This window comes from Fukomys damarensis, unplaced genomic scaffold (genome assembly GCF_012274545.1).
Source record: "Fukomys damarensis isolate Sample0158 unplaced genomic scaffold, DMR_v1.0_HiC HiC_scaffold_26, whole genome shotgun sequence".
NCBI lineage: Eukaryota > Metazoa > Chordata > Mammalia > Rodentia > Bathyergidae > Fukomys > Fukomys damarensis.
The window spans coordinates 18,833,723-18,859,158 of record NW_022900938.1 but is presented as its reverse complement, the minus strand read 5'-3'; the positions used below and the strand labels follow the sequence as shown (position 1 = coordinate 18,859,158).

General features: G+C 37.5%; 2 protein-coding genes and 1 long non-coding RNA gene across 3 annotated transcripts in view; 2 read left to right on the top strand and 1 right to left on the bottom strand.

The window, feature by feature from the left end:
* Agps (alkylglycerone phosphate synthase) overlaps positions 1 to 25,436 on the top strand; it is a 163,636-nt gene that overhangs the window by 130,326 nt on the left and 7,874 nt on the right. The gene's annotated exons all lie outside the window — the stretch shown is intronic.
* LOC104850228 (tetratricopeptide repeat protein 30A2) lies at positions 14,182 to 16,811 on the bottom strand. Its single transcript, XM_010607063.3, is given in 2 exon segments — positions 14,182 to 15,592; positions 15,594 to 16,811. Coding segments are annotated over 2 exon segments (1,932 nt in total). The 5' UTR covers positions 16,583 to 16,811; the 3' UTR covers positions 14,182 to 14,649.
* LOC117283421 overlaps positions 20,183 to 25,436 on the top strand; it is a 9,479-nt gene continuing 4,225 nt past the window's right edge. The window contains exons 1-2 of the long non-coding RNA XR_004514392.1: positions 20,183 to 20,289; positions 21,258 to 21,420. This is a non-coding gene — a long non-coding RNA (uncharacterized LOC117283421). The remainder of the gene's footprint in view (positions 20,290 to 21,257; positions 21,421 to 25,436) is intronic.

Genomic DNA, 25,436 nt, shown 5'->3' with positions numbered 1-25,436 from the left:
TTTTTTTTTTTTTTTTTTTTTTTTTTTTGGTACCGGGGATCGAACTCGGGTCCTTGCACTTGCGAGGCATTTTCCTAGATATTTGAATCCATTTGCCATTTCTAAAGTAGCTTAGGAATAACTGTAGATACCTCCTTTTTATTTCAAATAGCATATGTTGATTTCTTACTTTGTAGCATGTATGTACTATATTGTAACACTATGAAGAGGAATAAAACCATGGTCCAAATCTTTAAGAAATGTACAGTATTTTCTCATTTTCTCTTTGTAATCTCTCCTCTTTTCTGACTTGCTCTCTTGTATCAGTCTCTTTTGTATGGACATTGATTGCTACTCTGATTTAAATTTGAAGACAGGTTGAATCTAGCTCTTGTCATCTGTTAACATCCTAAAAGTCAAAAAACTTTTTTTTAGATGCCTAATATCTAAAGATCTACTCAAGGGTCTAGAAGCACTTATTGTACAAACTGCATAGATGAAATCTTAGCATTTAAAAATGACATTCTAAGTATTGACAATACTTAGATCTTATATTGGATTTTAATTGTTTTAGTGAAGTCCATAGTATTCTTAAACAACTTCCGATAGCAAAAGTTTCATTAGTAGAAAACAAGCCAGGTGATTTAAAGAAATCAAGTATGGCCTTTATGCACGAAATACTAAATTTAGTTTCTATGGAATCTTTTTGGTCACAATCCCATCTCATATTCTCTTGAGGGCTGGGTATTATCATCCAGCAGTTAGAGGTCTGTTGGCAGACATTCAGTATACACCTCTGCAAAAACGAACCAACCACATAGAAATGAGCTTCACAGCACAAGGAAATGGACAACCAAGTCCTCTTTTCAGGATGAAACCCAATGCTAATCGAAGACACATTATCATAGACAGATTCACTCAAAGAGTAGAAATTGTCCGTTGTTTTAAAAATCTGACCTCAAGATTAGTGCTCAGTAGGTATCTGTTCTCAAACTAGAACTTTTGAAATACACTTGTTATTTTTTAAATTTTGCTTTGGTGCTGCTGAGGACCACAGCCTGGGCCTGTGCTTGCCATGCAAGTGCTCTACCACTGAGCCACACACCCATGGCCCCCAAAATATAGTTGTTATAATAATGGCCAGCTTTTTACTTTGGCTGAATTCTACTTTTGAGTTTTAGTTTCAGTAAACTTATAAGTCTATGGTGCTATTCTTAATTTATTCTCTTTAGTGAATCAATAAGTCTTTCTCATTTTATAGTCAAACTTCTGATTGGAAAAGTTAAAATATATCTAACTAAAAAGACCTCTGGAGTGGCAAGCCCTAGATTTATCCCTTTTAAGATGGAATTATTTGGTAGTTTCTACTGAGTCTTCAGTCCCTTAGACAACAAAAAGTAGTTCACAATAGTGTTTGGTGGCACGTCTGCTACCATGTCCATATTTTGCATGTATGACATCACTTTACCCCTGATGCCTGTCGTATCTATCTAATTGTTTTATGCTGTTGATCATATCACAAAATACACCATTCCTTGGGTGTGTTACAATCCGAACGGGAGTGTGGAGCTACTATATATTGCAGAACACACATAAAACCTGTTTATCCAGTCTTATGTACATTATTTGAAATAATTCCTGTGAAAGGATTAACTCCATTTTTAATTTAAGCAGAAAAAGATCCCTCCACTGTTAGTTTTCTATAATGTTCAGTATATGGGCCATCTTTTTTGTATCCTGTAAATACATCTAAGACCCTTCTACTTTGAAGTGTCTTCCTTCTCTGGAATCAGACCTGTGGTGGTTTGTTGTCTTAATTTATTGATGCCTTTGAGCCAACCACAGAAAGTTTTTCAGAATCTCAAAACTGTTTCCAATAATTGCCTTGTTATTCAGGCACACTGAGAGTTTTTACTTAAACTGTATTTTCTTTTTTATGCTTACTAAGGAAAACCAAAGATTTCTAGTCCTTTTAATTGCATAAAGCATGACTTCTAACCCCATTTCAGTTTCTTTTATCAATAGCAGAAGAAGCTTGCAAACCTCTGTCACCAAGGGGTTAAATTCTTTCATCAAATATGTTTATGAAGGGGGCCACAGTTTTGTTAGCTGTACTGTCTTTTTTTTAAACTTTGTAGTTCACTAATCAAATGTATGTTAGATTGATTATTGTAAAAGTATAAACCATACAAAATTTGACAAGATAGATGTGTAAATTATCCTTCTGACAGAACTAATGATGCACTCCAAGCACCTTCTGTTTTCCAGCGCTTGGTGAGTGACTTCATTAAATATGCAGTGGCTGTTGGGTGGCTTCTCAGATGATGGTTCAGCTCCTAGTGGAATTGCATTATTACTAGAGGTGTAAAACCAGGCAGACAAGCTAGCTGTTGGGCATCCCGCTGAGCTTCTAATGTGCTCCATCTTGTTGGAGCAGTTGTTTGCAGTCTTTTCAGGACAATTACATCTATAACCACAGGACACATTCAGTGAAACTATATTACAGATAACGGTGGAGACTGGCATTGACTGCTCTTCACCCCTCTCTGAGCTGCCTCAGCTTGTATAGCTTGTATAACATGACAATACCACTTCTGCCACTCAGAGTAGTTGCTTTTTTTTTTTAATTAACAGAACAAATCTGGAAATGACTGATTTTTAGCTTTTTTAGTGCTTAAACACACAAACTATTAGAATTGAAGAGACTGTGATTCTAATCCATTTGGAGATAAGAAAACTGAGGCTGAAGCATAGTCATGGATTGTCCCTTAGGAGTGGTAAAAGGTCCCAGCAGAACATCTTTTAGGTAGTGCAGATTGTGTAAATAGAAATTTATACTGTTTAGCTTCTGATTTTAGAGCAGCTTTAAAATTTTTCATTTTAAATATAATTGTTTTTCTTGCTGAACCTCATTTTCCCTCATCTTCACATGAGAAATAAGTATTTTTAAAAGCCAAGCAGAAATAACTGAGGGTACTGTGCCATTTATTATTTTGATGACAATTTGATGGTTTCCTGGAGAACTGGACACAAAAGATGGTTTGAGTTGAGCTGCAGTGGTAGTTAAGGATCCTGAAAGGCAGATGCTGTGATGTATCGCTGCCGCCTGATAAATGGGAGTGCATTTTAGAGTGACAGCTTGAACACTTTAATGAAATAAGGTTTCCCATTTCAGTTAACCAATTAAATCACTGTTGATGACTTCAGATCATTAATGCACATTTGTGCAAAATGACCATTAGAATACAATTATTACAATAATACATGTATCTGAGAAGTCCTAACTGCTCATAATCCTAACTGTAAATTAAAAGACATCGTTTTGCTGCAGATAAATCAGCATATTGCTTTACTTTGCAATGCCAGACCAAGTTGACAGGTCAGAATTCTTTTACATATCCTGTCTTACAAAAGTTGTCCTTAGAAAAGGTTATTTTTCATTGAATGCCATTTAAAATACAATTTATGGTGCTAGTCATCATATTCATTATTTTCAAATTAGAGACAAAGAGGAGAGGACATTACATAGTTTATAAAGCAAAATATTAAGTGTAAGATGGATTAGGCATCTGATTTTTTTAGTGCCCCAAAATTTCTGAATATGGAAAAACAGTAGGAATAAAGCAGCTGTTGTTACATGGGGACATGCAAATGCATTTAAAAGCACTGTGAAAGAAAATGTAAACAAAACGCTTTATGCTTTATAACCAGAGTTTTTCCCCATATGCCTATTAAAGGTTAGGATTTTGTTTCCTTTTAAGTTTTTGTGCTCCTTAAAATACTTTAGGTTCTAGACACTATAATTTTTGGGTAAGTATAGCCAACAAATTCATCTTAAAATAATGTTTTTCTTAAGTTAGCTTCGTTTTCTTTGAATCTTTGGTATATTTTGGTAGTTAAGACAAGAGATAGGTTCTTTCGAAATCATGTTTTTCTCTTCTTGTTATTTGTAAAATGGACTGTAATCTCAGTCCAGGCTTCCTTCAATCTCTGTTTCATAGTTTACAGAGAAAGGAGACACTATGCAGCACAGACTTCCCCTGGGAATGCATTGGGCTTAATGAGCTTGATAGTCTGGTGGGCTCAATAAATCAAATAAAGCAAAACATTTCTCATTTTTGAATAAAAGCATTTATCACACAGTGTTTGTTCACTCGTGGTCACAAGATTGATTGGTTCCCAGCATCATAGTGTATATTGAAGCATTTTTTATTTTGTTTTTCCAGTGGGCAAGTTACGGAAGCAGTGGCTAAAAGAAAGCATCTCTAATGTCGGCTTTGGGATGCTGAAGTCCGTCAAAGAATATGTGGATCCCAGTAATATCTTTGGAAACAGAAACCTTTTATAATCTATTAGTGTCATTATGGAAAATGTCACTTTTTTCATTTAAGTCTTCAACAATGGTTATACCAGTAATCAAATATATCATAGACTATATTTTGACCCTTTTGTTTGTTGGTTTAATATGTTTGTTTTCTCATCTATGGATTGACAGATAGTATCCCTACATCTCTCTCATTGTAGGTTTATCAGTTTACAGCCAACGGTTGTCATTTCAAATCTTAGCACAAGTCTGCCAGTTATTTCGGAGAAAGATGCTACCAGCTGTTTATATTGATGCTTCCTCTTTGGAAACAGGCAGATTTGGGTATCATCTATTGCTTGTCTAGCCTTTTTTTAAAAAGACTATTTCTCAAAGCAGATATCTGGAGAAGGAGTCCACTTAGGATGATACATGTATATGTTTTCTAAGAGATATTCTACTGTGAGTAGGCCACTAAGGGAGTATATTTATGAGAATATAGGCAGCCTGTTCTTAGAATGTCTTTAGTTCGTAAGGTGCTTGGCCTACAGTTTTCTTCAAAATTAGTATACAATTGTAAAACTTCTAATTACCGGTATATAATTACTCTGTGAGGGGACACATTTTTGTTCTCCATCTTTCTGTTTGTACTGAGGTATGAGTTGTATTTGTATCACTGAAGAAACCTATTGTTATATCCTAGATCATTCATAATATGTTTTATAAGGAGAGCTGACACCACTCATTATATGTGAAAGACAGGTTACCATAAAACGAATGTTTTTATCCAACCCAGAGTCCTGTTTCTGCTGTTGCATGCCTGTGACTGAGCTGCAGAAGAAACTGCAGCAGGATCAGAAGGAAGACTCCTAACCCTAATGTCTCTAGCTGAAACAGTTGTTTGGCTAAAAAATGTCATTGTTCAGCTATTGAATTTCAAACCCTCAACAGTTTCAGTGACAACATTTTTTTATTTACCCAGCAGCATGATAATTTTTCATATAAAAGTAAAGTTTGAATTTAGTTCCTAATGGTTTAATACCTTTTTTGAATTACTGGTTTAACCTTGATTTTAAAAGAAATTATTAATGCATACACCATAATCAAAAATTTGAAGTATCCTATTTCTTAAATAATAAGGAGAGCATTAATCACATTTAGAAAACATTTTTACATTCAAACCTGGATATTAAAATAAGTGAAATGATTAGTTTAAATTACTGTCTGTCAAGGTTCATGATTCACATTTTGAGATGGATTCTTTTCTTAATAAAATACCTAACTTTTGATAATTTTTTAAAATTAATGTTTAATCAGATAATATAGGTCAAAATGCAGATGATCTGCCTGTGTAGCAACAGCTCCAAGGTATTTTTGGGCAGTTTGATACCTTTTATATCTGAAGTAGCCTTAACCAGAAAAGTGAAAATTTAAAATTGACAAAAAAGTATTTTTAAGACTTCAAAATAATAATTTTTAGCTATTAAAATTGGCCTCAGACTAACAAATCTGTAAGCAAATCAAAATTAAGTACTAGATTAACAACAAAACTAAATATTTATTTTTTAGAAGCTGCCTCTCTTCATTGGTGATTTATTTTTAATTATAAAATTTCCAGGAGATCTTTTCTTAAAACCCTTTGAGGACTTGAAATAGTTGGACACTTAGGAGACTGCCTCTAGAATTATAAGATTTTCAGCTTTACAAAATGCATCTATTCATGAAGGTGATTTCTCTAATTGGTGATCAAAATGTAAAATTTAGTAGGGTACTAATATCTCACTGGAAGTGTATACATGTTTCTGAATAATTTTTTAATAAAACATTCATAAGCAGATTCATTCCTTTGCATGTGATTGTTATAACATTCTTTCCCAGGGAGTTTAGATTACAACAACCTCAAATCTGTACTTGATATTAGGAATCTATAAATGTAACACTTGAAATTATTATGCTCACTGTTCTACATGAACCTTGTGGAAACTAGTGATTTATGTGTTTTTGTTTTTGTTTTCCAATGAATACAAGACTTCCCAACCTTGGTTTTATAATGGTGACTACATTTTGTAGTTGGAATCATTTCTACAGAGATCATTTTAAACCCAAGAACATTCATCAGTACTGTTTCATTCTGATTTGGAAAATCGGAAAGCTTTGCCCTGCTTTCACCCAACCACCTCTGGGAGGAGCCTCTGCATAGACTTAGTGTCTGTAGAGGACTGCGTTCATGAATATGCACAAAAGCACTTAAACCATGCTTCTCATTCCTGAAGTATCTAAAAATGTCTTCATAAGAGTCAAAGTAAGGAGAACATTGTTTATATGAGGCTTCTTAATTCATTTTGACTAAGTTTATTGAAAAATTTAAAAGCCTATAGCCTATTGAGTTTTTGGTACTGGATAACACTGTCTTCTCTTTCTTGAATTGTCATATTTGTAATCTTTTACTTAAATTCAATAATGTCATTTGGTCTGGGGCTTCATTGGGAATGGGAACTTGTAGCTGGTAGAAGTACCATTTAATACTAAAGAATATGAACAGGCTTTATTGCTCCTTAGAGAACTGCTGCCTTAATGTTTGGTGCAATTTATAGTAGTGCATAAGTGTTTAGTCTTATGCTAGTAACTTGATCTTTTTTTGTTTCATAACAACTGTGGAAGCCATGCGTTCATTGTGTCCAGTATTTTTCCAGAGAAGAGAATTAAATTCTTTCCTCCTCTGAAAAGTTGGGAGTTTTCTTCCTAAAGTGCTTATGTATTATCGCACCATTACTCTGAAGTTATTCATGAAGCTGGAAGCCTTCTAGTATGCATATCTGTGTTGAGGAATATTTTGGAAAATAAAAGTGCAATAAAGGATGAGCTACCATCAGAGTGTGTATTACACCAGGTACAGATGTTGCAAGGAACCCTTTTTTTCAGAATATTGTATTAGCAGCTAAGTCTTAGATTGCATTTTTGAAAATACTTTTTTGCGTGTTGGCCCCAGAGGTTTTCCCTGGTTAAATTCTTTCACAGCTACGACTTCTTTAACTGTAGCTGATCAGAGAAGGTCTGAAGTCCTGAGTTGAAGTGTGTTTCCTTAGGTCTTCAGATGCAGCTGGGTTTGCTTGAACTTCTGTTCCATATCAGTGTTAGAACTCAGTTGTTTACTGTGGGTTGATTCACACATTGTGTGTGGTAGTACTGGAGGCAGCCAAAGGGAATGTTGTGGAAAGCATATCCACATTTTAACAAACACGGAGACAGAAGTTAATGACAGCTTTAGTAGCTTTTTGTTTGCCACTTACTCTTTAGCCACGTTGATTTTCATTATTACGAGTGCCAGGTTAGGATTGAATTTTGAATGTTCTTACTTTGGCTTTATGAGTTATAGAAGTTAGATTTTTGCCTGTCTTTATATTCCCAAATGAGCCATATGTCAACATATTTGGTTAATTCTTACTAATTTCACTTTCCTGCAGGGGGAGTGGGTGGGCACTGATACTGAAATCTAGAACGTGTAAAAGGTTTACTTAAACTGTTGAAATAGTGTCTCATATGAAGGATGTAAGTTACTCAGCTTTCTGTTCCCTAAGCCAAATAGTGTTTGTCTTCAGTGTGAAATTTAACTGTAAAAACTGCTTGTATAAATGTCAAGATATTATAGAAACATATTATTAATAAAATGGACCTGGGTCTAAGAAATTTTTTTTCTTCAAGGGGAGTGTGAAGCAGTTTTTTCTTCTGTTTGCATATTGGCTTTTCTTCCAACCGTAGTTTTGCATCTTTATATTTTCACTGATTTGAAAAACAGAAAATTGATTCTTTATAGCTTTATTGATGTAGTACAATCTGTGACCAATATTATTACCTAGGTTGTATCAGTCTCTAATTACATTTTATATCAATGTGAAATTCCTAGGTGCTTAATCTTCCATGATTCTGAAGTGTGTCCCTTTTAAACCTTGGAAGTTTCTCAAAGAATAAGCAGCCTCATGCTTTTCTAACTACAGCAATTAATTCCTTAACAAAGAAGGATGGGATCATGATTATATACCACATTCAAGCCAAAGAACCATGACAGAATTCAGGAACTTTAGTTCTGTGAACATGAAAAGATTTCTTTTTTGGTTCCCAAAGGAAATTATTTTATATGTTTTCACAAGGTAAAAACAATACATTAAGTATTGCCAAAAACATTTTTCAGATATTCTGAATTCCCATTCTGAGACAGAGAAGGAAATAAATTGTTTTAATATAATTTCTAAGTAGCATGTACATGATTTTAAGGCACATTGTAAGTGTTTTTCATGAGCATCACAAGAGCCCTATGAAATATACTTAACCTTATTTGAAAATTTAAAAGGACATGAAATACTTGTACTGGTATAGTTTCTATAAACATTGAACTACTTAAACAGTATGCCCAAAAACTCACAGTGCCTTGTTGAGATTCCTCCCACTCCCATAAAATAGCCCCTTCAAATAAGTGGGAGAGAGTAGGTCTTTAAAGACAGGTTACCTGTTTTGAGCTGGGGATTTGGACTTGCCTTGCAAGTGCAAGGTCCTGAGTTCAATCCCTGGTACCAAAAAAAGAAAAAAAAAAGTTTTATAGTAGTTCAAGGCTCTTGCTGTTCAGGAACATGTCAGGAATAAAGCAGTTGTATGTAGACATACTGAGAATCCTCTCCACAGTGTCGATTTGGATCACCTAGCGTACTTACTTGAGTGTATGGTGCACCTGTGCTCTCACATATATCTCATCAGTCAGTGGGGTTTGTATCTGCTTTCATTCCTACATTTTCACCCCTGCTGTCCAACATCGTGGCCCTGTGATGTGGCTTGGCAAATGTGTCATACTGAGCCTTGAGACACTCCCTGCATGCTTGTGGATGTTTGATCACAGCTCCCTAGGAGCGGGGCCTGAAAGGGGATTTCTGCTCCTTATGTTGTGGTCAGCCCTTCTGTGTGATGGTGCCTTAAGAATAATGCATTTCCGTTCCTGAGCAGTGGTGAATCTCATGAGAAATGTGTGTAAGTTGATACCATTTTTGTCAGGGTTTTTGGTTCATTTGTTTTAGTTTTAGTTTTTTTGCTAAGCCTTTGAAATACTTTGGCTTTGATACAACTTGACTTGAATAATCTTCTCTCGAGTCTTCCTCCAAGGCCGTGTGTATTCCTGCCAGTACTGTAGTAGTCTTTTGGGAACTACATGTGGGTGAGCACTTGTGTGTAAGCCATTATACTGCTGTAACTAATGCATACAAACAGTCCTCTATACCTTTATAGTCTAAACGGGATATGTAGTGGGAAGGAAAATTCCTGAGAGATTCCAGCATAGCTTTGTCAATTCAACTGAGCCACACTGCTTTCCACAAGGGCTCAAACTCAGTCTATATACTGTGCTTCCAGTGTATGTTTGCATTCTCCTTTTACTGGTTTTCTTAGACTGTACTGTTCTATGAGCAAATGCCCATGTGTGATTTTTTAAAAGATGTGCTGGGAACAAATAAACAATACCAAAACTGCTTATCGTTTACAGAAATTTTTATTTCATATTGATTTCTTATAACCTTTATTGACAGCTTGATGCTGTATTCAGAAAAATAAAGATACATTGTGTACCCATAAATAGCCCCTCTGGTAGTCAAGGACATGTGCACAGATCCTGACTTTTGTCCCTGCCTGGCTCTCACTTTGGAGAGAAGGTTGTAGTTGTCCAGTCTCTTGGGAATGACTGATGAGCCGCGTTCAGTTCTGCCTTACATAATACATTTCAGTAACTGTAGCCACACTAAGATTTTACCTTTTCAAATACTTAGTTGGTTACAGTTTTCTACCTGACGTGTAGGCTTAGACTGAATGAGCCTTAGAAATCAGTCCCTCTTCTACCTACCCTTTACACAATTGCTCTGTAACCTTCCGCCTTCTCCAGGCCACCAACAGCCACTCTTCCTGAACATTGACTGTAAACAAGTGGGAATTTACTGCTTTTCCAGGAAGCCACTTTCAAGTTCTTAAGTATTGAGATTTTTTTTTTCTTGCTAAAGTCTATCTTCCTTTACTTCTAGTCCATCTGTCAATACAACTTCTGCTTTCTGTATTGTAAATAATTGTCTACATGTTTTGGCAGCTCTTAGAGTGTTTAAAACAGGTTTCATGTTCCCCCACACCTCCAGTCCTTTGCTTATGTCATTTATTAGACCCTTCACCATCCGAATCCTTGCCACATCTTCAGTTGATGTTTTTTAAGTGACATCTAGACCTGAATACACATCTCCCAGAGTAGGGCCATTGCCTCCCCTAATCTAGTCACTATACTAGTAAGTGCCATTCTGGGTAGACCTCAAACTGTCAGCTCACACTGACACTGAATTAAACGAAGTTACCTTTTCTGCGTGTGACATTTTGTCCACATCTCCCCGGAAAATGATTTTTTTTTTAAAGCCCCTGGTACTAAAATTTGTCTCTTACTGGATTTAGTTTCATATTTTTAATTTTTTTGGATCTTGTTTTACCCAGAATATTTTGTATCCTATCCAGCTGTGTGTCATTATTAAATTGAAACAAATATATCAGGATTCTCATCAGAGTAATGGCACATAACTGTGGTACATAAAGTCCCTCCTCATTTTTCATCCATGAAAAAGCATTCAAGTTCCATTTGGCATCTGTTGTCTACTTCATATTTTTGCACTTTGTCCTCAAATAGGCTCTTTATTCTATTAGTCAACATGTATTCCAGACAAACTTCAAGCAATTATGTTGACTTAACATTGTCAGCTGCCAGACTTAAATCCTGGTAAAAATTTCTGCCCAAGAAAAATAAAGTCTTAAGTAAGAGCCATCGTGTTACTTGTGTTTGTGTTTGGCCTCTGGCACATGTTTCTTCTCAAAAGACACATAAACCCATTTTCCACTGTGTTTTCTAATGTAATCTGTTGTTTGGGCCTCATATTGGCTGATGGACAAACAAATCCATCCTTGTGTAGTAGTCCCATTATATCCATTGTACTTAGTTGTGCTAACATTAGTTGGAATCTACTCTTTTTTTTGTTTAATCTGGTCCCCCCCCTTCATTCCCCTATATTGGGGATCAAACTCAGGACCTTGTGCTTGCCAGGCAGGCGGGGCGCCACTGAGCTACATCCTGGGCCCTTAATCTACAAACAAACAAAACAGCATCTCACCTTAAGAGAAGGATGGGGCTCTAAAGTCTAAATGCAGCAGAAGAGTTCTGGGCATTCAAGGTGTGCTTCATATTTCTCTGCCAGCTACTCACTACCCTTATGAGGTTTGTGGGGCAGAAGGGTTCAAAAATCACTCCCTTAAAGGTCCCCCTCTGAGTCACTTATCTCACATTTCCTAATTTTGTGTATTTGGGCATCTGACCCATAGCCCTCTACAAGCAAATCCCTCTAATATTTGGACAAACCTAATATTTGACACTTCTGTATGGATTCCAAGGTGCTCCTGTAGACCTGATAGATGTGCCTGTATTGCCCCCGCAGGGAGGCTGTGTCATCACACATGACCCAACTCCATTCCTACAGAGCTCTCCTGTTTCCCAGGGACCTACTTCCTGTGACTAAATCAGAGTTAGCCACTGGACACTGGACCTTCACAGGTGAGAGTAGTGTGAACATCCATGCCACAGCTGAGGCCATATTCAAAGAGGAACTGTCAGGAATACAAACCTTTCAGTATGCATGTCATGTGTCTACTCATCAAAGGAGTCTTGGTTCTTTACAGAAAGATCAAGTTCTAGCTCATCTCGGGGAAAAGGATGCATGTACTCGTGTACAAAAGACATGCTCAAATTTTGTATGTGTGCATATGGAGATCCAGGTTTAAGACTGAAATACTTATTTTTGGTCCTTTTAAAATAGACTGCAGATATGAAGAAATATTAAAAGCTTTATAGATGTATAGGGAAATAGTTTGTCAAGAAAAGTTCTAGTTCTAACAGGTATATTTTAGGAACATTGAACAAAGGTTTTTATCAGAGCTTTAAGGATGAAGGCTTTTGATCAAATAGCAAAATATGCGGGTCCCTGTAAAGTCCTCTGCCTCTTAGACTCAAGAAGCAGAACATTTGATTCAACAGCTGGGTGTGGTGGTGCATGCCTGTAATCCCAGCACTCGGGAGGCTGAGGCAGGAGGATTGCTGTGAGTTCGAGACCAGCCTAGGCTACATAGTTCCAGGTCAGTCTCAACTACAGGAGACCCTGTCTCAACTCCCCCTCAAAAAAACCCCAAAAAACCCCAAAACAAAAAAGAAAACATTTGATTCATTAGAAAGTGAGTTTTAATGCTATTATCCTAAAAATAAAGGGCAACAAGTGCAGAGGAGTTAGGAATGAGCTCCTCCAAGCCTCAGCTCCAGATCCTGGACTTTTAAATCTGCATCCAAATGGATTCTTCCCTGGAGAGCCAGGATAAAGAAGAGAACAAATATCAAAATTGAGTGGTAGGAGCAGTCAGTTTCCTAATCCATTGCTAGGCAGAAAATTCCAACTGCCCAGCATCAAGGGGTTAAAAACTATTCTGAAAAGTGTTTTACGTTCTGAAAGCTAAATTACACATACATGCAAACCATAAACACACAGCACCTGGGTAAATAAATTGTAACAGAATAAGGGCTGGGCTGTTTGCAAAAGGAATCTGGAAAACATTTACTTTTGACTGGTTCACATTACTTACTTTATATCTTTTAAAAATAGTTTGGTTTAGGGGAAATAGGAAAAAACTGAATTTCAATGTGGTTGTTGAAAGTAAGATTTTAGTTCACTTACTTTCCAAATCTTAAAGAGTTACAGAGATTGAGAGGGTAGTGCAGCTACTGCAGCAATACTTTTAATACAGAAGTTGTTAAAGAACAATGACCAGATGTAAAATGTGCCTTGAGATGTCCTGAAGAGATCATTAAACATTGACTGTCCTCCAAGTGTGAGATCAAGCATAACTGGTAAATGGTAGCAGCTCAGATACTAAAGATTAGAAATGCTATAAACTCAAAATTATTGACTTCACAGTAAGTCAGCTTTTCTGATCTAATAGAACTTAGCACTTAGGACTTCATGCTACTGAGGAATTATGCTGAGCCTGTGACAAAGTAGTTTTTCCCTAAAGGAGAAAACAAATCAATTCATTATGCCAAGGCTTACTTTCAGGGGAAAGCAATTAGGTTGACAAAGAAATTAGATTGAGATTCAGTAGAAAGTAATTACACTAACTAAGATCACTTTTGTAGATAGGTAAAAAAATCAGCAATATTGTATGTCAATCTAATAGTTCTATTTTTTTTTTTTGTAAGCCAAGTTGAGTTGGGGATCCACTTAAGGAGAAAAAGAAGTGAAGGGAGAAGAAAAAAATATTAAAACTCCTACAGGGTTTAGATAATAAAATGCCTGATCAGAATGTGTGGGGTTCCTAATACGACCCAAGAAAAACTATTTTGGAAGTTGTGGATTGAAATTAACATTATGATTCTGTTTTCAGAATTGACCTCTTATCAGAGCTAGGCATGGAAAGGAGTGTGGTGAGGTTGTGGGACCAACATGAAAGACTTTTCCCTACCCAAGATACTACAGTATGGAAACAACTAAAGCATATACTAAATTGAAAGCATAAAGGCAGTAATTAAGAACTGAATTATCAGGGTACCTCTGCTCTTAGTCATTATGGGAGATAAATGAAAACAAAGTTGTTATGAAAAGCATAAATAGCATATCTTGTTCATACATTCAAATTATTAACTAATGGAGAAAAATGATGGAAAAATTGTTTCTTTGATAATTATTTATTGTCTCTATACCACAGCACTGTAATTTGAGTGAAGAAAATTATCCACTGAATCTTCCCATAAATTAATTTATAATCTAAGGAAATTTTGTTAAAGCAATGGAAATATCTTAACTATCAGTATACCTTAAATACTATGTAAAACTGTGCATTCTACATTAATACAATTATGAGGATAAGTTATGAAACAAACAATCCCTGAAATGACTATTAAAAGCCTACACATCCAATACATGAATTACTTCTGAGTTTTGGAGTTAGTGTCTCCTCCCTGTGCAGGAACCCTCACGAAACATCAAAGCACCAAATTTAAAAAAGACAAATAGGTGTCACAAGTTCTAACAGACAAAACATCTTTCATCAGTTTTGATCTTTTCACAACTCTTTTTTGGGACAAAGTTATTTAATATTTGGGGTAATTTCAAAACAAGTTTTATCTATTTTTATTATAATGCTGAAACATACAAAGTTCAACATGTAACAGTTATAGAGATGCCAAAGGCTAAATACAAATAAAACTGTAAAATTTACTTAACAAATTAAAAAATTTACATTATAATTAAAGTCATTAACAGACATCATTATGTGTTCCATCCAATAATCTCATAAATCAAAGCTTTCAACTGCCTGGACTCATAAGTGACTGTGTTCTTCCCAATATGCATCCTTTCTTCTTCAAGCGGTTGCTCTATAACAGCAGGTATATCTCTGCCATGAAGTTCACAGTGTTCCAGAAAGTGCACACACTCCTGAATAACACTATCACGAAGCACTATCATGTGCTTTGACATGTTTTCTAATAAGGAAAGGAAGCATCTTTTGGCATAGTACCAGGTATCAGTTCCCAGTTTTTTATTGTAAGGTTCCAAGCTTTTCATAACCCGAGAAATGCCAAAGTCGTAATTTCCTTTAGCACAATAGAGCGTTCCTATCACCAGATTCACAATGCAGAGATGGTAGATTTTCTTATCTGGGTCAACATACGACAGCTGCTCTTCCTCCTTTTCAATCTTCCTCATCAACTCCTCAGCTTCTTCATTTTGACTGGTCATGACATAGGAAACACAGAGGTTAGCTAATACAATGGCACTGACATTCAAGATGTTATCGTAATGCTTCTTGACTATGGGTTCATAGAAACCAATGGCTTCCCTGTATTTGTTTTCCTGCATGAACAGAACATGAGCTACATTCAGCCTCCACACATCGTGGTCATTACAGAATTCCACAGATTTGCGGAAGATCTTTTCCACCATTGGATAATTTTCACGATTCCAGTAGATTTTTGCTTGGGACATCAACACGGGAATATATTTCTCAAGAGTTTCGTCATACTCATTCAATGCCTTTATGACAGTATCATCAGCTCTACTGTGTCTTGCTTCCTGTACTTGCTTGGTGAGTTTCCGGAGCTGCTCAGTCAGCTTCCCTGCTAGTCCATCGAGCTTTATGAAGGCCTCTTCTGGAGCCGTCTGGCAAGTGATCATGGCATCCAGGAATTCATAGAGATAGGGTGTGAGGAAAGTACAGCAGCAAGAGGTTGCCAAAAGTCTCTGGAGGGAAGGGGTTCTGTTGGAGCAAGAACTGTAGCTTTTCAAGTCCTTCTGTAGGCCTGGTATCCATGTTCATGAGTGCCTGGTTGTGCAGGGTCACAGGGTCCAACTCTTCCTCTGCCCTAGGTGGCATGTCAGTGAGGGCTTCCTGAGCCGCCTCGTAGTTTTTCAGCTGGTACTCTATGGCTGCCTTGAGGTTGAAGGCTTCCACCAGGGCAGTCTGGTGGAGGACTGAGGTGTTGCCAACACTGCGAGCATCTATGCCCTCAGTGGTCATGCCCACGCCGAGCTCAGGGTGCTGACGGATGCCACGCTCAATAATGTCGGAGATATGCTTCTGAGCCTGGCCATAGTGCCCATTGTTATAATAAGCCAGCGCCAAGTTGTAGGAAAGGTCTGGCTGGTACCCTGAAGCCTGCAGGGCCCCAAGGAACTTAGAACACGCAGCTTCGTAGTGGCCCTCCCTGTACAGCAAACAACCCAGGTTGATCTGGCCATCGCGGTCATTCTCTCCCCCACTCTCTTCTCCTGCTTCCCCACTCAGCAACTGCTCTACTAGGCTCCTGGCCCCTGGCAGATCGCCCTCACTGTACTTGATAGCAGCTTGCAGGCGGAGGACCTGGCTGTGATAGGCCGGGTTGTCCAGGAGGAGGAAGGTGACCCGAGTGGCCTCTGGATAGAGGCAGGCCTTGTACAGAGCCTGGGCCTGGTAGAGGCGGTACTGCTCGAGTTCTGGGTGCAGCTGGCTCAGCTGCTCATAGCACTCTGCGGCCAGCAGGAATTCCTGCAGGCGGTAGTAGCAGTAGCCCAGCAGCGACAGGCCGGCGCGGCTCTTCGGGCTCCGCTGCAGCTCAGCGGCCAGCACCTGCACCGCTTCGGAGAAGTGAGAATCGCGGATGAGTCGGTACACCACCGCGGTGAACTCTCCGTCCGGAATTTGTGAGTTATTCATTCCCGCCATAACCACCAAAATTGTTGTCTGCTCGTTTCCAAGGCTAAGAGCCAACCGGAAACGGAAGTCTGTCCAGCAGTTGCTTTACTGGGAAAGGAAACCGTTAGGAATAGAAATGAACCGAAGATGTGAGTCTCTCAGTTTCTTAAACTTAGCGTTGAAATACTGAGGATTGAAGACAGGTAGGAATCGGGAAGACAGAGGAAACGCCAAGCCTTACAGACGCTGAAACTCTACTTCCCATCATGCACCGTTCTGGTCGCGTCGCGCTGCATGCTGGGAGACGTAGTTTCTACCTCTACGACGCACGTTTTAAGGGATAACACTCTTTTTTTCCTCTGCTAAAAGAATTGCTCTCAGTTTTTTTGTTTGGTTTTTTGTTTGTTTGTTTGTGTTGGTACTATTTCGGTCTGTAACGAGACCAGGAAAGATTTAGGATGCTCACCATTCACTGTGCGGTGTCGTTTCGCATTTGGTGACAGGAAAGAGATTGAAAAGTGGGTTTTTTTGGCCTTTGGATTCCCTTGGAATTAAAAGTAGAGAGTGTCCTCTAGCTGTCCTAAGGGCACACTTTCTAAGAAAGTGCAACAACCAAAAGTCCTTACTTTCTTGGTTTCCAGAGGATGAAGAGGTGACCTACTGAGAGGATCAGTTTATATCCAAGCATCTCCCTCTCCCTTTTTTCATAAATGACAAATATTACTGAGCACATGTTGGGGTTTAATTTAGCCATTTCCAGTTTTAACTTCCATACCAGGTAAAATCTTTAGGGAAATGCATGACCTTATCTGTTTCACGGTGAAAAAAAATACAAGACTAGCAAGTGCTCCTTTTCTATGCGTTGTTAATTTTCTAACTCTACCTCCACTAAATTATGTGTGATATGTGGATGTGCGAGAGGTAGAGAATACTCAGTTTTTACTTGTCAAGAGTGTAATGATGTTTTTGGATATTATTGAGCTGATTTGAAAATGAATTATTTTCAGTTGAAAACGTATTACCCACATCCCTTCCTCCCCTTTCTGTCCAGCCCCCAGATTCTTCCTTTGAAGATCTCTGGGTAGATGTGCTATACTGTACAAGAAACACTCTTGGTTTTTCTTTTGTTCCTTTTTTGAACATTTGGAATAGATGCTCTAAATTCCAGATTTTTATTTCAGGGCTACTTTTTTTTTTTGTACCAGGGATCGAACTCGGGTCCTTGTGCTTGCGCGGCAGGTGGTGGCACCACTGAGTTGAATCCTGGCCCAGGGCTATTTTTATATAATTAAAAATTTTTAATAGTGCCCATGATGAGGGCGGGGGAAACTTGGAACTTAATTATCCTACAAGATCATTTTGAAACACTAACAAAAAAGACAGATTTGACTGACTTGACTAGAATTTATGGGAGAGAAAATACAAATTTTTAAATATTAGAGCAGTACTGTACATAAGGCAGGAAAAATACAAAACTGGCTTTACCTTAGTGAGATAATAGTAAATTGTATGGTTTTCAAGATAATAGATATTCCTCGTTTAACGACATACTGGTTAACGACCGAGCGTTCAGACTTAACACCGAGGTGTGCTTTTTTGGGGGGTACAGTTCTGTACATCTTGTTTATAGAGAATCAATGTTGTCTTTTTTTGTATAGTACTCCTTGTTTGTGATTTTTGCGGATTGCACTGTACAGTGCAGGACTATAGTTTTATATTGTTACACGTTACAGTACTGCATGTAAGAGTTATGCAAATAAAAGCAAAGTCACCAAGTTGGAGTTTTTTTGCCCATTTCTTCGTTCTGAATATTATAATGCTATATACATTCCTTATTTTGTGACCAATTCAGCTATCTAGCCGCAGAAACATAACTCATAACTTGGTCATTAAATGAATACTGCCTGTAATCATACCAAACCAGGCTGCATCATATGCAGCGCCTCTGCCGGCAACCTGGGGCAGGGCATTGTGATTCAAAGTCATCCACCATCTTCTCTGTGGACCTCACTAGCACATACTGAAAACATCCAAGTGAAAGCATGTCTTTGCTTTGTAATGAAAGACTCCAGTGCAAATTTTACTTTTCATTTTAAAAATTTTCTATATATAAATTTTGGAGCTGACACCAACCATATTTACATAGCACTGTACTAGGTTACTTACATACTAATCTTATAACTACCCTGGATATTGCACATTACAGATAAAGAACCTGTGGCTCAGAAAGGTTGAATAGCTTTCCCAAGATCACATAGGTCCATAGGAAATGGCTGAAACATGTTATCTAAAAGCTATGTTCAGAGAGAAATTGTGCCTGTTGAATCAACTCAATTCACACATGGGCCCAACTTTGACAGAAAATTAGTGAATTACTTTTAAAAAATTGTTGTCATTTTCATGTTAAAGCAACCAATCACTCTGATTTGGGCAGTAGATATTTGAATTTCCTGGCTTGAGCTGCAGTGGTGAGCAGCTATTAGGAAGTAGTTAGAGGGTGGTGTAGTTCCCAATCATCTGTTACAGTTATAAAGCGTCTTCATCAGTCATATAAATCCTAAAACAAGTGATTTCACATACATTTTTCTCTTGATGGGTGTTCTGACAGATTTGTATTCTTCTGGAGACCAGAAAAGAAACCTCCTACTACATGAATACAAAAAAACAAACAAACAAACAAATAAGACTGTACCCTGGGAGGATTGAGTGTAGCTCTGGACCACCATACAAGATCACTAGAGAAAACAGCCAAAGAAGGACACTTCCTATACCAAGACACTATTCCAGGGCATCCTTGAACTCAACCTCTAGCTGCAGCCTTTCTGATCTTTGAACCAGAAACGTGTATGGACTAAGAGATGCTGGCTAATGTTGTTCAATAACCAGGGAGTAAGGAATATTATCCATTATGCCAGCCTGGTTGATGACCCTTGGAAACTATCCAAAAGACTCAATATTTTCAAATTCTCCAATCTTGAGCCGTTTCTTTGGATGTTACTATTAAATTAAGGTAAGATGATAGAACACAGACACAAGAAATTGCCTTTCATAGCTTTAGTCTTTTCCTTTGCTTTGCAGAGTAGTTGTATTTGCATCATGAAAAAATTCACCTTTAACTCACTTCCTGAAAATGTATGCAAGATAAAAGGACTATTTGCTCTCCCTCAAATAACTTTGATGCTAGAGGAATCAGTTGGGGTTCTTTTCTCTGTGTTACTACCTGTCTGTGAGCACAGCAGGTGAAGCGGGCAGGAGGGAGGCCATTCTGTGTCTTCCTCCTTATTTCATGTGATGATGCTCCAGAGGCCTGGCTTGCAAAATGTAGGACATTTGGCTTAGACAGATGGAGGGCAGGCTCATTTTCAAAATGAAATGAGCGAACCAGCCACACTGTGACACTGGCATGACCATCGCTGCTACTGTGATAGACTGAGTTTTATTAGATCTGTCATAGGCAGTTGGGGAATAGGTCGTTTTTTTAAGAAGTAGCAGAGATGGGCAGAGATCCTTTACTCAACAATAGAAATTCTGAAAAGCAATAAACTAGGTGGAATATTACATCATAAAGAATCATTTTGTTTGCAATAGAATCTTGAAAAATCTGGAGCACATAAGTCTATGGTACTATTCCCTGCAATAAGAAGGCATTTGGTGTCTGCTATAAAATGATTTAATGCCTTATTGAAAGGAATTAGGCTCACAGGAAATGGTTTAGGACTCACACTGGATTTTGCTGGGTAAGAGAAGTTTATTTGCCAAGTGGAGGAATTCCACTTAGGCAAAATAAATAGAGGTGAAAAACATGATGTTTGGTTCTTAACATATTTATGTTTCTGCCTGCCAAGATATGATATGACAAAATCTCATGTGTATTCCATTTGGCAGTCTTTTTTAAAACTAATTGTAAGTGATTGTTCCTTATTTGTTTTGAAAAAAATAGCCACTGGGCATTGATATACATTATTTATTTATGAGTATTTAAACCATAGCCATCATCAGACACCTTCCTCAATAAAAGAAAACCTTCTGCAAAACCCTTGTTGTCATTTTGGTCTCCCATTCATTTCAGGCCATTTTTGTCAGGATGTCCAGTTTGGTCATCCTACTTTCTCCATATTTTCTGGAGTCCAGATCGACGTTTTTGACCCTGTGTATCCACTAATGATGATAGGACTCATCCTTCTGCCAAAACCTCCTTTAGTTTATACCCTACCAGCCCTCGAAACAAGAAAGAAAAGAATAAATTAGTGCCAAGTTTGAAGTGTAGTTGGAAGACCTTTAGGAGTATCTTTTATCAATCTTTTAAGACTCTTAGGAAAGACACTACCAAAGCAATGCTTGGGAGCATTTATCCAAAATGGTGGGAACGTTAACTTCATTGTGAGATTAATTTTTTCTTGAGTAGTTCCATCTCTTTTAATAATTTTAATAGTATATCCTTATTGAAATATCTTGGTTTTGATTAAGTGGTTTCTGTTTTGGGGTTTATTGTGTCATTATCCAAATTAACTTTACAAAGTAAGATGGCTTATGAAAAGCAGAGAAGACACAGTTATGGCTACTACCATTGAAAGATTCCAGAGTTGGAGTTTGTTGTGGGGTGTACTGATGGGTTTGCTACCCAAATTACCTTATTTGAGCATTTTTTTGCTGCTTTTACTTCCAAGAGGCAAAAATAATTTGAAGTATCTCTTCTATTCTCTAGAACTAGTACCATTCAAACTCAGATATAGCCTGCACATCTGTCTGCATTTCAATACAGCTACAAAAATAATAAATTGGATTGAAAATGTCTTTGATGTCCATGATCAAAAGATCAGATTTCTAAGACAAAAATATCATCAGCCTCCGAACACCTTTTCTGACTTGTAAGTTTTCCATACTGTTTGTCTATAGTGTCAGAGAACCATCTGTAATGCCTTTGATAACTAGCCATCCAGTTGTCACAAGTGACAAATTTTCATTTGACTATTGCCTAAGATGTTATAGGCCTAGTCTGATTTTACACCTTGAGCACGATTATGCAGAATTGTCTTACTGTATTATGCTAAGCTTAATGCATTGAATACAAGTAGCTCTCCTCCAACCACATCAGTTTAAAGAATGATTAAGAACTAGATGACAATTGCCATGATATTTGATTAGTAATATAATTGCTATGCTATGTTTTGAGGATTTGTGGAGAAAATCTCATGTGTTACAGTCCAGATTTGCAGGGCCAGTGCTAGTAGTCTAATCTAGAAATGAAGCCATTCTCTGGCCTCTGCCTCTTTGGCTGCCTTGCCCTTTGTTTCCTGGCTGCCACGAGACAGGCAGGTCTCCTGTGCCGTGCCCTTCTACTATGATGCTCTGCCTCCTTCAGGCCCACAGCAATGGAAACAACTGACCATGGACTAAAGCCTCTAAACTGTAAGTCAAAAAAACAAAAATCTGTCGCTCTGTAAATTGTTTTTCTCAGGTATTTGCTCTGAGCTACAAAAAGTTAACACAACTACAATCACTGTTTTCCAATTTCTACCGCTACTGTGGCTTTTGCTGCTACCATCTCTTCCTGGATACTGCCACTAGCCTCCTTGTTGGAGCCTCCCACAACTTTTGAGACACTTTATCTACCTTTTCTGGTCAGGAATTTATTTCTGGGGACCTCACACTTTTACTACTTAAACACACTTTACTGTTTCTTTGAGGAGATTGTGGGAATTTTGTGCAAAATAGGACTTCCAGGTGGCTTCCTTTCCCACGCCATCGTTTGTGTGCCTGGTGTGTAGAAAGTTGTTGCTCACTCCAGTGACTCTTGCTGCCTTAGTGTATGAAAGTGTCTTGGGTCTGCTTTGGAAGAAAAAGCTCCACATATGGTATTAGACAATGAGAGTAACGCTGAGAACTTGTATCGAGTTAGTGACTTTCTTCTTGTGAAATACTTAATACCATTGTTTCGTTCTATAAGTACTTAATCAATGGATCTCTAAATCTTCTTTACAGGTAATTTTGTCCTTCTCTGGCCTCAGCAAATGGAAAAGGCCTTTTTGCCTTCTATTTTTAAAGAACCTATAGACATAAAAAACAAGGAAATAAACAAAAAACATGGAAATGATCTCAGGTGATATATATGTTTGAAAGCAGCAAATCTGGTATAAAACCATCCGATATCTAATCCCTGTTCCCCAAACACCAACATTGTAGCCACGGAAAATGTTCTTAACCTTTGAAGTATCATAATTCATGTATTGGCAAAATAGGGTCAAAGATTCTTTTTTGTTTTTCTCTCTCATTGAGTTTATCGGTACATTTTAGGTATACAGTACAGTTACATTCATCATTGGGATCTTGTACCTTTACATGACAGGTCTTGGTTCTCGTTTTTTACTCTTGTCCCTGCCCCCCTCCTACCCTCCCCATTTGCAAACACTTTATTTCCATTTTCTCATAGTTTTTTCTTTTCCCTTATTACCTTTTCCACTTTCCCTACACATTTAGCCCTTTTCTTCCTATTTCACATTGTCAATTATGTCATTAGGATCTTATGTACTATAAAAATTCTATGTAAATTTGTTATGAGAGGTTAAAATCATGCAAAAGCATAACAGATACTCAGTGAATTTTAACTGTTATTATTTCATAAACAGAGCTATGGAGGATTTTTTTGAAATCTTACTAGGCTATCTTAGACTTAAACAACTATGACCAAACATTGATAAGCTAAACATCTTCCGTCTAAGAGTAGATGTTCTCCTGGTACCTCAGATGTTACGTTCCTAAGAGTTTCTGATGAACTCCAGAATGTAGAAGGGTAATTATGTGGCATAAATTAGTGCCTTCATTAAACCTGCTTATCTAAAAAATGAAAGCTCTAAGTTACCTTATTTTTTTCATTTACCAAATTAGTGAGTGCTTCCTCCACTCAAGACATTTTGTATTCTGGAAGATCAAGAACCTTCAAGAAATTTACAGTATGAAGGACATACTACATAATCACAGCCCACTGTAATAATGCAGTGCCTTTAAAGTGATACAGTACCACACAGAGGTTCAGAGTAAGAGTGAAAACAAACACTTGTGTGGCTAAACAGTGGTTTGCCACAATATCAGACAGACTTTTTTTTATTTTATTTTATTGTTTTGGTACCGGGGATTGAACTCAGGTCCTTGTGCTTGCAAGGCAGGCCACCGAACCACTGAGCTAAATCCCTGGCCAGACAGACCTTTATAAAAAATATTTTCTAAGGCCCTCTTTACTACCTATTTTGAAATGAAATTTATATATTTCTATATAAATATGCATTTATATTACACACCATGCATATATACACTTATATAAATAATATACATTTAAATAAAGATCTATATGAATATGCATTTATATAAATATATAATCTATGCTATTGTACACATAATTTATTTTCATTTCTTCTTTTTTAAATATCTCAGATACATAATTTTATTTTATTGAGGCATTGTTGTTGATCTATAGGCATGGTTCTCTTCTAACCTTCCACCTATTTGGTTAGGTAGCCTTATTTTATTTTGTTTGTTTCACACCTTTTAAAATAGTGCCTATTGGCTATACAGATTGATGAGCTTCATTATGGCGTAATCACACATATAACCTGCTTTGATCATTTTCACTCCCCACTGCCCACCTTGTCCTGCCCTCCTTCCCTAGTTTTATTTTTTTTAGAGAGGTTCAATATGGAATATATTTTGGTCATATCCATTGCCCCTTTACTCACCCTTGCACCCCTCCCCCTTCTTCTTTTTCTCTTAGCTAGTAATCTTCCTTCTACTTTTTTGTAGGCTCTTTTAGATTCCACATATTAGGGAGAGATAGCTTTAATGGTGTAAAGAATATCAGTGAAGCCATCACTCACTGTATTAGTCACCTTTCCAATACTGGGACAGAATACCTAACCATTTAGAGGAGGATGGACTTATTTTGATTCATGACTACAGAACCAGGATTCAGTCCGTGGTTAGTTAGCTCCAAGGCAGAAACATTGTGGTAGAAGGGCTTGGTAGAAGAAGCCGCTCAATTCATGATAGCCAGGGAGCAGAGAGAGCAGGAAGGGGTTGGGGACAAGATATACCCTCCCAGGCCATACCCCTGTGACCAATCTCCCTCACCTAGGCCACAACTTCTAAGATCACATTCAACTATGAACTCATCCATGGACCCCCATGATCCAAGCACCTTTCAAGTCTGAACACAGACTTTTGGGGGCCATTCTCGATCAAACCAGGACACCCATAAAACACTTCTGACTCTGAAGATTCCTCCTTAACCAACCTTTTGTCTCCTTTGTCTGGTGTAACCATTACCTGGAATCCTATGCTTTAATTGTCTTGCATTGTTGTTGATCACATACCCTTTGGTATGGGTGTGTGTGTGTGTGTGTGTGTGTGTGTATTTTTACATATAGTTTCACTACATCTTTTCTTTTTTTCTTTTTCTTTCTTTCTCATTTTTTAATATTGGAGATTGAACCCATGTTAGGCAAGTGCTCCATCACTGAACTATACTCTCAGCCTTTTCTTTAAAAATTTAATTTAATTTAAAAAATACAACACAGAGTCTCTGTTGCTCAAGCTGGTCTTAAATTAGTGATCTTCCTGCTTCAGCCTCCCCAGTAGCTGGGATTACAGGAGTGCACCACTGCACAAAGCTATATGAACTTCTTGAATGTATTTTCATTTAAAATGCTTTAACTTTATTAAAACAGTTCAGGGATGGGGGTTTAGCTCAGTGTTTCTGCCATCTGCCTTGCAAGCCCAAGATTCCAAGTTCAATCCCTGGTACCAAAAACAAAACAAAACAAAAAAACAGTTCATATAGCACATATGATTTTCACTTATACAGTTAAATGAGTCATTATGGATTCACTAGCTA